Below are 15,266 nucleotides of genomic sequence, written 5' to 3'. Positions count from 1 at the left end.
CGTTATAGCTGTTGATAGCTTAAAGGCAATGACGGGTACACTATTTAAGGAGGGAGCATCCCTCACATGTGCCTAGGCCACATGTGATTGTTTCTCTGGAGAATTTACATGTCGAGTCAACTCACCATGTATGTATGCTGAGTGACTTTTTTAAGGGAATATATTGCTAGGTATTCATTGTAGGGTTCCTAACTACCTGGAGATTTAGTGGGTGGAGTTTGGGGAGTGGAGGGAATTTACTGATATATAATTCCATAGAGTCTCCTCCAAAGCAGCCATTTTCTCAGGGGAAATGATCTCTGTCTTCTGGAGATCAGTTATAATTCTGGGAGATCTCCAGGCCCCACCGGGAGACTGGCAACCCAAATTAATTCCAAAGGCACAAACGTTTGCTTCAACTGGCGTGGCGGGAAGGGGAAGATGGTGTGATGAGAATGGCTGTTTTCCCATATTGATAACGTTGTTGTAGTTACTTTGATGAGCTATAAAAAGGAAATAACCACAACAAATGCTCTTAGTTTAACCTTGTATGTTCAAAAGTAAACCCTGGGACCCTGTTGAATCTTGGATCTTTGGTTGTCCTCTTTCCCTCCCTGCTGTTCCTCTGGGGGGGGGGTTCTGACCCCTTAAGGCTGTAGAAAGCAGACAGCATTCTATAAGCATTTCCCTGGAGAAGTTGCCCTTTGGGCCTTCTGTCCTGGCAAAGGGTTGTCTGTGCTGTTCCCCTTTGCTTTCTGACAGTCTGTCCCCTGCTTGTGCCAGCAAGGCAGTTCAGAAGGAGAAGGCGGAGAGACTCAACTCTAAGGAGCCAGGAGGGTATTCCAGCTCTGTTTCAGCGCTTCATTGACTTAAAAGTTTTGTAACATTATCGTTCTCCAGAAACATCATGGAACTTCTAAGTTAAAAAGGCTTGACAAAAGGGAGGGGGAAGTGTAACAAGCAGTCTTTTGGCGAAGGGTCTATTAATTCATTCCTGGCAGACATTTAAATTTGCTTGTAGGGATTTCTGCAACTGAAACTGCTGTTTGTACTGTTCTTTGTCATAGGTTAAGAGTTGTCAAGGCTGCAGCTGATACCAAATCAGTAATTGTGGTTTTCCCATGAGATTAGTGGTGCTTCGGCTTCTTCCAGTCGTTGTAGCAGTGTGGTCTATAATTACTTTATTTATGGACTTTATCGTTTGCCTTTCTCAATGCGACTCAAGGCGGATTACATAGACATTTGAAAACAAAGCATAAAGTATTAGGCATGATGTGTTAATGCAGAAAATGGTATTGCATAAACAATATAGTGAGAGCAGGATAATACATGTATAGCAAATAGATGCTATTCGCAGTAGTAGAATCCACAGTCCCCATTCTTTTTATAACAGTGCCTTCCCTTTATAGAAGTGTCTGACTAGGTATATTTATTTTTTTACTTTGTTTACAGACTGCCTTTTTTGCTAAGGCAGATTACAGAATAAAGCGGTGAAGTCAGACAACGTAAGACAACCAAGGAATAGCATTTATCTCTAATTCTGTAAATCCCAGTCCTAACAACCGACTATGTAAGGCAAGATATGCTATAAAGAACACAGAGAATGGATCACAAGGTATGAGCCAATGCAGTGAAAGCAAAGTGATAGCTACAATAATCATCTCTGAAGAGTACACTTGCATTCCTTTGTCAAGGAGCCCTTCTGGACTGTTCCTTTCTACTTCAGTTCTAATCTTTCTTTTTAAAAAAAGCCCTCTTGAACATTACTGTTTTGCAAATCCTGTGGAATGATGGAAGCGTGAAGGTCTTCCTGACCTCTTTAGGCAGGCCATTCCACAAGGTGGGAGCCACTGCTGAGAGTGCTCATGAACAGGCGGCTGTTGATGTTACCCATTTGCCAGGTGGCATCTTTAGAAGGCTTTGTGGAACACCGCAGGAGAAATACTCCTGCAGGTATGTGGATCCAAAGCCGTTCAGTGATGGGGAATGGATGCTGTCCTCTTGATGTTAACCTACTTCTGTACTGAGTATGTGTTGATGTAAGGTACACTATGACCAGTGATGCATGCTGAGAAATGTCAGTCCAGAGTTTCGGGTTGGGTTGTCATCAGTATGCAGATGACACTCATCTGTATCTGTTGATGGACAGCTCTCTGGATACCATCCCAGACATATTATCTTAACACAAGTCTTAAGTGCCATCAAGTTGCTTCTGACTTATGGCTACCATATGATTTTTGTAAAAATATACAAGTGTACACTTAATCAAAATAAAATATTTGTTATACAGTACAAATCTGTGATGGCATTCATCTTTGGTACACATTAATACACACCTGCTTCTGAAATACTTAGGTAAATACCACTGTTACTTGTAATTCAGATATTGTATGTTCAGTGGAATATTAGATTAGTTGGAGCCAAAGCTTGCCAGGTTTCCTTAGAGGTAGTTCTATTATCAGAGATTGTCCCTGGAATAAGTGAAAAAATAAGCAGTGTCTTTCTGTTACCAACAAATGACCATAGTTCGCCACCTTTACAAGGCAGAAAACAAGATTTCCAAACGGTTTTTAGCCCTGGGACACTACATGTACACCAATTTCATACAGAATGTCACAAACTTGGAAGTTCTTGAGATTGAAGCATTTTTAGTAATTCCATTTTGTCAGGATTAAATTTCAAATAATTTATCCAGTCTTCAGTTGTCTTGAGACCCTGATTCACTACTTCCACTGCCTTCCTAACCGCTGCATATGCTCGCCCGGATTCCTTTTCCTTGTTTCTTTCCTTGTTATGGGCACACTGCTTGCAGTATGTGATGGCAGTATGCGTGTACCAGCTCAGTTCTTTGTTTATGTTCTTGCCTCACACCCACCTCTGGGCGCTCGGTGTCCTTGGCAGAAGGGCTGGCGACCGTATGAATTAATGACCTCCAAAATATCCAATCATTAACAGCCTTGCTCAGGCCTTGCAAACTGAGGGCCTTTATTGAGTCAATCAATCTCATGCTGGGTCTTCCTCATTTCCTGGCATTATTTTCTTTTCCAGTGACTCTTGTCTTCTCATAATGTGCCCAAAGTGCAATAGTCTCAGTTTGGTCATTTTAGCTTCTAGGGAGATTTCAGACTAGATTTGGTAGTCCATGATTTCCATATAAAGCTTTGAATTAGTTTAAACCACACTTCTTGTTACTCCCATATAAAGTTTTCAGCTCAAGTATTTGTTGCTATTGGTGCATAACATTAAGATGGGGTTCTTATTTGTTCACTAAGCCAAAGTTAACATACTGAATCAGATCTTTAGGGCTCTTCCTGAAAATCTACATAACAGGGGGAGGGGCCGGGAAGCTGTCTGAGCCAAGAGAACAGCTGAAAGTTAATGCTCTATTCCCTCCAAAAATAGTTACGATGGCCATAATGAGCTATGTGATGTTGTGGAGCAACACACTAAGTGTTTTGAGTTGTGCACCTGTGACCTAAACTAATATACTTTATTTAAAAAAAATCTTTATAATACCTTTCTGTGAATAGCATGCTTAAGGTAGCTTGCAAATACATCAGATAAAATACCATGTGATCATAAAAACAGCCAATACCTTAAAAACTGCAAAAACAAACAAATCCCAAAACATATTTTTTAAAAAGCAAACAGAAAATCCATCTGAATCCCATTAAGGTCTATTGGGCGAGATGCCTGAAATTGTAATGCTGTCTCCTTTCAAATGTTGAAGGGCTAGGTGTACTCTGTTTTTGTTTTTTTTACAAGTACTGCTACTGAACAGTCAATCTCTTGAATTTTTTCAAATGCTCAACAAGAATGATCCCCCCCCCCAAAAAAAAATTCAGGGAGTGGGGAGTGGGTTGCATATCACTAGCTGAAATAGTAACTGTGTTGCAGTCAGTGAGCATAATCCACTAGGGAAGTTCTCCTGTGCAAGTCTTGCACAACTCCTGTTCACTTCTATGGGGTTTGCTTAAATGAGATTCCTGGTGAGTTGCTCTCATAATCTTGAAGATGCAGTACATGTATTACATTTCAGCTAAATTGCTATGCAGGTTCAGAGGCTATCTTGCCAGTGCTTGTGATGAGAATTATGAGCAGCCAGTGGTCTCCCTATCTATGTGGGTAACTGCACTTTGTTTTGGGTTCTGAATGTGCTCAGTCAGACAGTTCACTGAGCTATTGGGCAGAATCACTAGTAGGTCGCTAGACTAATTGACCACGTCACTATATAATAGAAACACTTGCAAACAAAAAATATTCCTGCCAACAAAATTGCAAGTGAAAAAATTCCATAAGAAATCTGAGTATGTTCTGTGTGCCCCGAAGTGCTCGGGTTCAGTCATCAGAGAGAAGATCGTTACTGGATGTGTACATACCAAATATGTGTGAATTAGATAAGTTGTTCCAGTGTGTTAAAAAATGCTTGAAGTTTTTCTGCTTAGAACTATGTTTTCAAATAGTTGTAGAGTTTGGTAGTTAGCTAATATAGCAATGTCCCGTTGCCTTATTAGTCATGTTGCTTTCCTTTATTGTCTTTTTCTGAGGCAAAGACAAGAATGTTTGGCTGGAGACCACACTGTTGTAATGAGGGTGGAGTATGTTTGTCATTCTGTAGGGATGGCTGATTCCTGAGCCAATATTCAGTGCAGTACATCTGGGTGTTCAAGATCATGTCACCATGAGTCTCTTAGAACTGTGCACTAGTGGGAAGCAATTCCCATAAAGGGACATCTTATATGCTTAAATTCTTGAATGATCACCGTGATCCCCTTTTAAATTTGGTTATCATGGTGACAAAAGTATTACCTTTAAAAAAAATTTTTTTTAAAGCACATAATGTTTCTTTTGCCGGGAAAGAAATGTCCAGAAAAACAATTATCTGCTATATGATTTTGTCTGTTTGAATAATGTTGTGTCCTGTGGAAAAAAACTGCTTTGGTTTGGAAGAGTAAAGTGGGACACAACTATTTTTAAGTAATTCAAATATAGCAGTAAAAATAGAAAGAAGTTCTGAGAAATTCGCAGATGACATGCTTGGGTTCATTATACGCCACAGGGAAGTGATCATTTGTTTCCTTTTAAAAAGCAAAATTGCACCTGATATCTGAAATGATAGCTTAGTTGACTGGAAAGCTAGCTTACAGACGGTGGCTTTTTAAAACAAGTCCCTTAGATTTGTAATGAGGGGGAAATGATGGTATGTTTCACCTAAAGTAAGAGAGACAATGTGTAATAAGGGATTTTGTGGTTTTACAGCTCAGTGCATGTGTTTGAAAGCTGTTCTCTCAGCATCGTGGGTGGCAGGTTATGCTACCATATAACGTATTGTAGTTGGCTCTCCACACTTGTCAGGGTTAGCGTTCAACCATTCGGAAAATTTTCCCATTGTTCTAGCATGTGAACCAAGACTAGCGTTGAATTCCCAATAACTTGGCGGGGGGAGGAGGGGAGAAACAGTTTAATTAGAAAGTTTGAGATTTGATTACTTTTCTTGTTGTCTTGAATGTGTTTTTTTATATATATATATCATTCGAGCCCTTAATCTGTGAACACAATCTGTTTACAGTTGCGAAGCTGAAAAAGCAAATGTAACACCATCAGGCAACCTCTTGGGCAGTCTTAGAGCAATTTTGTATACTCTATTCTGCTTTTCTTCAGCGTTGGCTCTCCATTTCCATCTTAAACATCTTTGCTTTAGATGGACCATAGCTTTTGGCAGCTTTTGCATTTTTAGCAAATAATACTGTTTCTAGCAAGAGTTGCAAGCAAAAAAAAAAAAACTTTGTGTGAGGTCCTTGTAAACTGAACCTTGGGAACGTTATGTTTCAGTATTTTCTCCTTTGTGCTTCTTCCCTATTCGTGTCATGGTTATAAATTATATAGTTTGAAATGAAGAATTAAGAACATTCTATTTTGTGACTCTTAAAAAAAGAAAAAGTTAGAAGGGGTGCCGATCTCTCTCTTTTATGCGCCTGGCTTTATTTTCTTTTTACCTGTTGTTTTCAAGGCTGGCACACAGTGAAATAAGCAGTTATGGCATTGGCGCTCCATTGTGCCAGGGCTTAATCCAATAAAAACAGAATTACCGCCTGCTGAGTTGTATGCTGTGTGCTTGTGTGAACATCAATGTCTGCCGTTCACACACAGTTTTACCTTCCAAGTTTTCTCTCTGGAATATTGGAGAGTGTACTGAGAGGCCTTTTCTTTTTTTGGCCCTCGTGCTTGAAAGGGGTTGTAGTGAATATTGTTAAGTTTGCTTTGGTAGGCTCACTAGATGTATTTCACAGATGATCATTACTACATCAAAAAAAGGAAGGAAGCCGAGAGAGATGAGGGGGCTTGGGGTAAAGTAAACAGCTATTGTGTCAGGAGAAAGGGGGGGAAAGCCAGATACTCCTTTATTCTATATTTGTTTTTTTCTGACTTGAAAGGAGGAAAAATTGAAGGAGTGTGTGTGCATGTGTACATATGTGTGTGGTAATGCAGGAAATGATAGATTTTAAATATTGACACATAATAGTTGCAGATATTAGTCATTTCATTTTAGGCAACGTGTACCTTGGCTGGCTTTTAAACCAGCATGGTGGCACTTTGCACGGCAGCTAATTCTCGGACCTGGCATTAGAATGGTCTGCTTGACAGTGCGTAGATCAGCTATATTCCACATTTGATCTGATGGAGTACACTAATAGTTTCCAAGGGATTATATGGCACACTTAATATTAAATATTGCATTAATGCTTTTTTCCCCCTCCCTCATGTAATTTTTTTGGTGTGTTTTTCAGCTTCTCGTTAGAGATGCCGGTATACACTATTACTTAGCAGATTTTCCTGTCAGGTTAAATAAAACCGTACACAGAAATAAAACCGTACATAGAAAAAGAACTTGTTATCAGGCAGTCGTGAATATATAATGTTAAAGAAATGTAAGGTGGATTGCTGTGTATTGTTTCTTCAGTGACCTACATCCTTTGCCTGGTATTGGTGAAATAACACTGCCTTTCCAGCTTGCTAGTTCGAAAACAGGTGCCCAGAGACCAAACTGAGATTTAGAGCTACTGTTCAGTCCATAGTATCAGACCTGCCAAAGGCAAGGTGGACGTGACTCAAGTTCCTCTTTGACATCTTTTTTTAAAGACTTCAATAGAGGCTGGGAGCAAATACCTGTTGGCTTATATCCAGCATAAAATGTCCCATGCGTGAGGTGGGAACAAGACTATTCCTCCACAACTGGTGAGTTTTAGCCTAACCTCATCCCACCATCAGAGTTCTGTGTCCTTAGTATGTATCTCCCCCCACCCCAACATCCTAAAGATTCCCAGAGCAGTGGCCGTGTCTTAGTGATGTATTCTGATTTACTGTATTAATGTGGAGTTGGAAGCATGCATGTTGCAAACAATACAGATACAATACAAATGGTGTAAGGGGTGGGTGGGGTGGCCCCTTGATCTGCTCATCTGTAATAGTCTTAATATACTGCTCAGTTGTACAGATGCAAAAATACTTTATTTTGAGTGGGTTTTTTTGTACTTGCTCATTATATTCATATTCAGGAAATCTGTCTAGACATAACAAACAATTCTGAAAGTAAATTATGAAGTTTCTTTTTGCGCTTTCTTAGTCTGTTTTCATTATATATGATGAAAACAGGACAAAATGGAATTAACAGAGATTGGAAATGAAATTATTTTCCACTAGTCTTGCAGGCCACAGCATGGGAAAATGGTGCAGAACAAATTGCTAGGAAGTAACGAATTTCTTCTTAGCCTTTTGACCTGAACTTTTTTGTTTTTTGCTGCCTGTGTTAGAGGGTAACAAACACCTTGGGTTGAAGAACTATTATCGCATACGGGCTTATTCGCACATTACAAAGCCTTTTGGCTGTCGTGAAGATTTCGGATCACACATGCTCTGGGAGTTTTGTGCTTCTCAGGCATGCGTGGGTCTGATTGATATTGGGACCACGGCAGCACACGTGGAGAAGGGGCATCAGCCTTCCTCCCACACCATTTTCCTGACCAGGAACAGCCATTGTGTAGTCACTATTCACTATAGTGGGAATCTTACACGTGATGATGGTACATGTACACCTCCCAGCAGATCAAATTTCTTCTCCCTGAGGCCATTTCAGGTCTGGAGAATGGTGTATTGGGAGGAAATAAAGCCCCTTCTCCATGCATGGTTGAGTCCTGATCCAAAGACCTGGGCATACCTGGGGAGCCCAGAACTCCAGTGCATGTGTGACCTGAAGTCCTTGTGGTGGCAGTGAGGACTTTGTAATATGTAAATCGATCCAAAGGCATCTCAGATCTTTAGATAGGCATATAGCTGTGATGCAGCTCAGTCTTATGCATGCTTAATGAAAAGTTAGCTCCACTGAATTCAGTTGGTTTACCCCTAGGAATAAGGGTGGATTGAATTGCAGCATTGTAAGTGTGCCCAGTGACTTGTATTAATATAGCCGGTGGTTAACCTGTGTGAAGCTAGAATAGCAAATCTGTCCTAGTATGCTATCAATTACAAGAAGTAGTAAAGAAAGGATTCATGTTTTCTGGGGAAGGAAACCTGCAATCGCTCAAATGTTTGTTTAGAGAATTATCTTGTCTGTAGGGAAGAGTTTGTGTAATCTTTGGCTGAAGGAGCATAAAACCACTAGACTGGACATGTTGTCATTTCTGAACCAGTCCAATGTGACCTATACACACATCATCTGCACAGAAAAGAATTAAATCACTGCATGAGATATTGTCTAAGGTTTAGTCAATTGTTTGAGTGTGTTTCTTGCCTACCGTGTATGCCTGAGTCCCATCTTGAGCTGTTGCATTTGGAACTCCGTGGCACTCCAAAACAGACCTCACTTGAACTGTCTGAAATTGTTGCTGAAATTTCCAGAGGCGTACTCTGTAGGTTTTTTTTTTTGAAGGCCTCTGAAGTGTACTATTCATTGTCTATTATTTTGAATACCTTACAACTGAATTACACTGCATAAATTATTCCCATTTACACTGGTTCATGTCAGTCACACAGGCTGATTGTTCTATGGTAGCAGTTCCACAGCAGGCAGGTGTTTCTCTTAAATGAAAACAAATAGGGAATAAGCTGCTCAGCTTATCGTTGGGATTAGGTTTAGGTGCTGGATTGAAGGTTGCTCTTGTGCGGAGCCATATTAAATATTTGCATAAAAGACCAACCAGATCTGAGCATAGCAGCAAACATGACAAAGAAAGAAACAAATGGTTAAACCTTAATTATGCAAACAAACAAAAAATGAAATTGTTTTTCTTTGGCAAATATTGAGTTTCAAAAATAGTTGTCAGATAAATAACAAATCATCTATACTGCCGAATTTTTGACAGTACTAAAATGCCACATAGACCAACCTATGAATAAGAACACCTTATGAACATATGAAGCTGCCTTATACAGAATCAGAGCCTTGGTCCATCAAAGTCAGTATCGTCTATTCAAACCAGCAGCGGCTCTCCAGGGTCTCAGGCAGAGGTCTTTCACATCACCTACTTGCCTAGTCCCTTTAACTGGAGTTGCCGGGGATTGAACCTGGGCCCTTCTGCATGCCAAGCAAATGCTCTACCACTGAGCCACAGCTCCCTCCCTCCCTTGTCTGCCAGCCTTTCAAAGCACCAGAATTAGAGCTCAGGTACAGTGTTAAAAAGGAACATACAGAGCAAAGAGCTTGAGATGACTTACACCAATGGTTCCCAGCCTTTTCAGTATGGTGACCCAAAAATCCAAATTTACTTGATATGGGGACCCATCCAGGGACAGCCCAAGGTTTTTGGCATTCTAGGTAAACTGTGACCTTGGCACTCATCTACATCGACTAACCAGATGTTTCTGAGAAACCAACAAACATCACACAAAGGCTGCAGCTGCCCACACGATGAACCCGAAGCGTGGCATTCCAACATACACGGTCTTTGCATATGGAGGTTGCATTCCAGCCTTTGAACGCGCTTCTCCATTACTCCCTCTAATCCCCCCAAAAGAGTCTAAGAAACTCACTCAACTAACCATCAGGACATGTTTCACTTGATCAACATGTATATATGCAGTGAAGAAGAAAAATGCCAACTAAGGTCAGATCTTGATCTCCAAAATACAAAAGAGAGCAATGGAAAGGACAGAGGAAGCCATTAGGAAGGGCTGGCCCATGACCTACTTTCAGAGGCTTCATAACCCACTTCTGGGTCCCATCGCACAGGTTGGGAAACACTGGCTAACACTGTCTGCTATCATTGGTTTATGATTTTAGTTAAGCCAGTGCCTTTGGACTTCCTAGGTATTGCATCTAGCAGCAGGCCCAAGGACACAAGCAGTTAATACTATGTTAAACCTTTATTTAGTAAGTGCGCATTTGGTAATATCTCAAAATCTGGTTTCATTTTTTCAATATTGAATGTGGAAGAGAAGCTTGACAACAGATTACCTACCAAAGCAATGAACAAGGCAAAAGTATCCAAGCGGTTAAAGGATAATAAAGGTGGGAATTATTGATTTTATATGACTCCACCACAATTCTCTCCTCCTTAATGAAGAATACACTGTAAGAACTTAGTTAAACCATTTTGTGATATTAAATATATTAGATCACAGTGGGAAGGGGCTATGGCTCAGTGGTAGAGTATCTCTTTGGCTTGCTGAAGATCCTAGGTTTAATCCCTGGCATATCCAGTTAAAAGGAGCTAGTAGTTGTTGAAGGGAAAGACCTCTGCATAAAATCCTGGAGAGCCACTTCCAGTTTGGGTAGACAATACTGACCTTGATGGAGTGATGGACAGATTCAATATAAGGTACCTTCGTGTGTGTTCATAGCGTTTCACATTTTGAAAGCAGGTAATTTTACAAATACCCTCAAGGATGTGAGAAAGACTATATAGTTGAGTCAGAAGGCATGGATTGGGACTATTTGCAGGTAATGATCCTCTCAAGCTGAGATGCTTAATTTGCTTTTGGTAATACCTTTCATATACTTACAGAGCAGACTGTCAGCATCAGGTACTTGTTTGAATTATGTTTCTTGTCTGCTCTCATGGCCATTATCTTTATTTGTGGGAACCTAAACATATTATTTAAGGAGATAAATCTTTAGAGCTATAGAGCTATCCTATGTGCAGAAGGTGTTTATTAATTAGCTAACATGGCGTAGTGGTTAAGGTGTTGGACTAGGACCTGGGAAACCCAGGTTCAAGTCACCACTTGGGCTGTGGAAGTTTGCAGGGTGACCTTGGGCCAGTCACACACTTTCAGCGCTGACCCTGGCTTGTATTTGGATGGGAGACCTCCAAGGAATATCAGGGTGATGCAGAGGCAGGCAATGGCAAACCACCTCCAAATGTCTCTTGCCTTGAAAACCCTATGGGGTCGCCGTAAGTCAGCTGTGACTTGATGGCAAAAAAAAGTTTCCTTTGTAAAACTGTCCCCATTTTCATTATGCGTTGCTGTTTTATTTATTAACAGATAGTCTGCTGCAGGGTTAGCCGTAGTAAATGATAAACTAAACTAAGCATTGTGTGAGTTGTGACGCATTTCAGTGAACTTCCTTTTTTTATTGAGCATGTGCATGAGTGAAACACCACATATGACTTTGGCTTGTTTGTTCAGTCACCAAAATCAGTGTAGGAAGCCAAAAATCTCATATAAAATGATCTATATTATCAACAATGTCTACTATACAAATATCTACGTGACCAACAAAATTAATTGACAAGTAGACATTGCTGATAATAATTATAGATCATTTTATATGTGATTTTTTTGTAATTTTGGTGACTGTGTTAATTTAGCATAGAGGTGATCTTTTTGCATTATTAGCTTGTTTGTTGGCAGCACTGAGCTTGTTTATTTGTAGTAGTTCCCACTGCCAAAGAGGGAGGCATTTCCTGTTTATGGTTTGACACTCCAGTCTTTGCCTCTTGCTTTGACCTTTCATGACTGTGTAGCCTGGCACCTGTTATGTTTAATACCTACCATATTTGTTTGCCATTGTTTTGTTTTTTACATTTGGCAATTATTCTATCAAATTTGTTTTTAATACCTTCAGCAATTTTGGCTTTAATAACTCAGGGCTGTATCATACATGACAATTTTTCCTACCTGGATAATGTGCAGTTGCTCCAATCATGCATACACCAAGTATGTATTCAAGCATTTGTGTTTTTTTTACACCTGATGATGTTCCACATTTTTTTATCCTACACCCATGTAGGAAAGATTTGAATGTGGCATAAAAGACCATTGCTGTAAACCTTCCTTGGAGTGTGCCTCAAGGTCTTGTCATAATTTTTCTCTTGGTGGTCTTTTCTTTTTCTGCCCGATTCCATCTTCAGAAACGGTCGCTGAAATATACTCTTCATATCTGGCATTTATTTGGAGTTGGACTGGCTTCCTGTAGACTCCTTGGGAATGTCTGTTTCAGCTTCTGGAGTGAATAGAAAGCTCTTCTGACCTAATGGACTGAACTAAGCCACGTCTTGACCATTTACAGGAGGTGACTGATGGTGGCCACACAGTCACCTCCCTAGGTGGTCGTTGCTTCACCAGGGCAAGCGAGCTTGCTTTTCACAGTAAGTTCTTTGACTGAACTTACTTCTGTGTTTCTTGTAAAGCTTCTCTTGTGGTGTCCCTCCTTTTGACTCACTTGGAATTTCTGAAGTTTCTCTTGGATATGCTTCACTTTCTAGCTGGAACTGGTGTATCATTGCTATTAACTTGTTCTCTTCCTTCCTAAGTGAAGAGATGGCAGGCGCCCAAAATCTGCTACTTCATGTGTTGACAGTTCCAGTTTTGGAACTGCACAGCAGCCTGTTGAAGCCCAGTCCTTGTAGTTATGTTGTGGTGCATGGGAATCATTGTGGGAGTTGTAAAAGTAAGAAGAAGGTTTTCTTTCTTTTACTGTTCATAAAAAGTTGCACATGTAGTATCAAGGAAGTGCAGCGAAGCAGAAAAGGATGTTTCAGACTGATATCTGCATGACTTGGTGCATGGGTAAATGAGAAGAAATTATGGTCCTCAAAGATTAGATTAAGTAGTAGTATATTTTATTTGAAAACAAAAGTCAAGCGGAAAGTGTGTTTTAAAATTCAGGCTTCATACATGGTGTAACAGAAACTACAGTAGAGAGAAAGAGTGAATGGAAGGTTGGGAGTGCAAGATACAGCAAAAACAAAAGTGAATTAGAGCGAATAATTGGGAGGCTGGCTACACTGGAAGGAAAGAGATGCTACAAGCTGAAAAGCATGGTAGACTGTAGTTGAAGAGGATCTCACTTCTACAAAGCACTGCAGGAGCTGTTGGAGTCGGGAGACTTGGAGCTGTTGAATGTACAAGACTTCTAGGGCCTAGGATAATCCTAATTTAGTTGCAGAACTATTACATTGTAGTATTCAATTCAGCAATCTCTTCTGATGAATTTTCAGATGCATGCCATTTACTTTGGGGTACCAAAGCTGTTCTAAAACCATGCCAGAAGACAAATTGGAAAGAATAAAAGTGCATGGTCTTAGCATAGTTGGGGTTGAGTGCCTGATTGTAGCAAATGCACACACCGGATTTCCCTGATGATGTTTTGGGTAACTTACCATCAGTGCATTCCTATAATTTTCTCCCTTCCTGCAAGTGAAGACAGTGTACTGGAGCAGAAATGAGAAAGGACTAAGCCCATTGATTTCACTTGGCTGAGATTAGAGTGACCTTTTTTTTAAGATTGCATTGTAAATATTCATAACTAACACAATAATTTAATGCATGACCCATTGATCAAATCATATACATTTCTCTTTATTTTGTTTTAACAAAAACCAGCTTTCCTGTATGCATGTGTTTGATATTGTTAAGTGGAGAGCCAGCGTGACCTGGTGGTTAAGGTGTCAGACTAGGATCTGGTAAACCTAGGTTTGAATCTTCACTTTGCCATGGAAACTTACTGGGTAACCTTGGGACAGTCACACACACCCAGCCTCAACTCTGGCAAGTATTTGGATGAGAGACCTCCAAGGAATACCAGGGGCATGATGCGGAGGCTGGCAACGGCAAACCACCTCTGAACATCTCTTGCCTTGAAAACCCTCTGGAGTCAGCATAAGTCAGCTGGACGATGGCAAAAAAAGGGGGTTAGGTGGTTAGTGTTGAGATAGTATGGGTGTAAATTTAACACAGTGGATCTCAAACTTTTGAAGTAGGTCCCATCCCGCTTTCAAATTTTTTGGGATCCACCTGTGAAGAAATTCTACATTACTTTCCTCTTTGCAGCGTAAAATGCAAGAAATTTCACGCAAGCAATCCTATATTTTCTTTTTCATGCTTAGTATTAAATGTATAGCATCACTGAGCAATGGGCATTTCACTAACTATGCAGAAGAAAACCCGAATGTTGTCACTGAGTTCTTTCTCCCAGCTCACCCTGTGACCCACCTGTGAGAGAGGTGCACCCCCTTTTGTGTCCCAGTCCATACTTTGAACACCATTGTCTTAACGTACATGTGTTACATTCAAGTATCACTTTAAACCAAATTCCCGGTATTTTAAATTAAAATCATTTTATTGTTGTCAGTGATTATCTTTGATCTGATTAAATATATAATTCTGCCCTGCATAATACAAATCAAATAATTACTACTTTGGCATATCCAAGACCTGGTATCTGAGTTTTTACCTCTGCTTCATTTCTTAGCCTATTTTCTATTTACCAAGTTCAGTTGTTAATTGCTCACGCTAAGTGATCAAGTCAGCCTGTTTCAACTGATATTTCTTTTCTCTCTTTGCCTCCCCAGCAACTTGAATTAGTGGAACCAAGCGGTTGGATTCATGTTCCGTTAACCGATACTCACAAGAAACCTATTCGCACTTTTATGATTCAGATTGCTGTTTTAGCTAATCATCAAAATGGAAGGGACACTCACATGCGACAAATTAAGGTTTATACACCAGTGGAAGAAAGTTCTATTGGTAAATTTCCTAGATGCACCACAATTGATTTCATGATGTATCGGTCAATCAGGTAAACAAGAGATAGTTTTGTATTTAATTTATGTCATTGTATTTTTTGTAATTTTTTGAATAAAGGCTGAAAATATACTTGTCTGGTGACTTTTTAGCTTGACAAACATAGTTGGAGGTGTAATTTACCGCTACAGAATTGGTTTACTAAAATATAATTTTTGCTTTTTTATTTGGAAACAAGAACGGTGAATTCTCAGAAGATTCTTCAGAGCAATTATCCATTCATTGTCCTGTTCTTAGATTGAGTCCCCCAAAGTATGTTATAA

The 15,266-nt window shown here is 40.0% G+C and overlaps 1 protein-coding gene across 1 annotated transcript in view; it reads left to right on the top strand.

Annotated features, from left to right (window-relative positions):
- Positions 1-15,046, top strand: part of ANAPC10 (anaphase promoting complex subunit 10) — a 28,323-nt gene extending 13,277 nt beyond the window's left edge. The window contains exon 4 of the mRNA XM_056855592.1: positions 14,772-15,046. Coding sequence (XP_056711570.1) covers positions 14,772-15,002 — 231 coding nt within the window. The 3' untranslated portion in view covers positions 15,003-15,046. The remainder of the gene's footprint in view (positions 1-14,771) is intronic.
- The last annotated feature ends 220 nt before the right edge of the window (positions 15,047-15,266 follow it).

Source organism: Euleptes europaea, chromosome 9 (assembly GCF_029931775.1).
Source record: "Euleptes europaea isolate rEulEur1 chromosome 9, rEulEur1.hap1, whole genome shotgun sequence".
Taxonomy (NCBI): domain Eukaryota; kingdom Metazoa; phylum Chordata; class Lepidosauria; order Squamata; family Sphaerodactylidae; genus Euleptes; species Euleptes europaea.
This window is presented reverse-complemented; position numbering and strand designations above follow the sequence as displayed.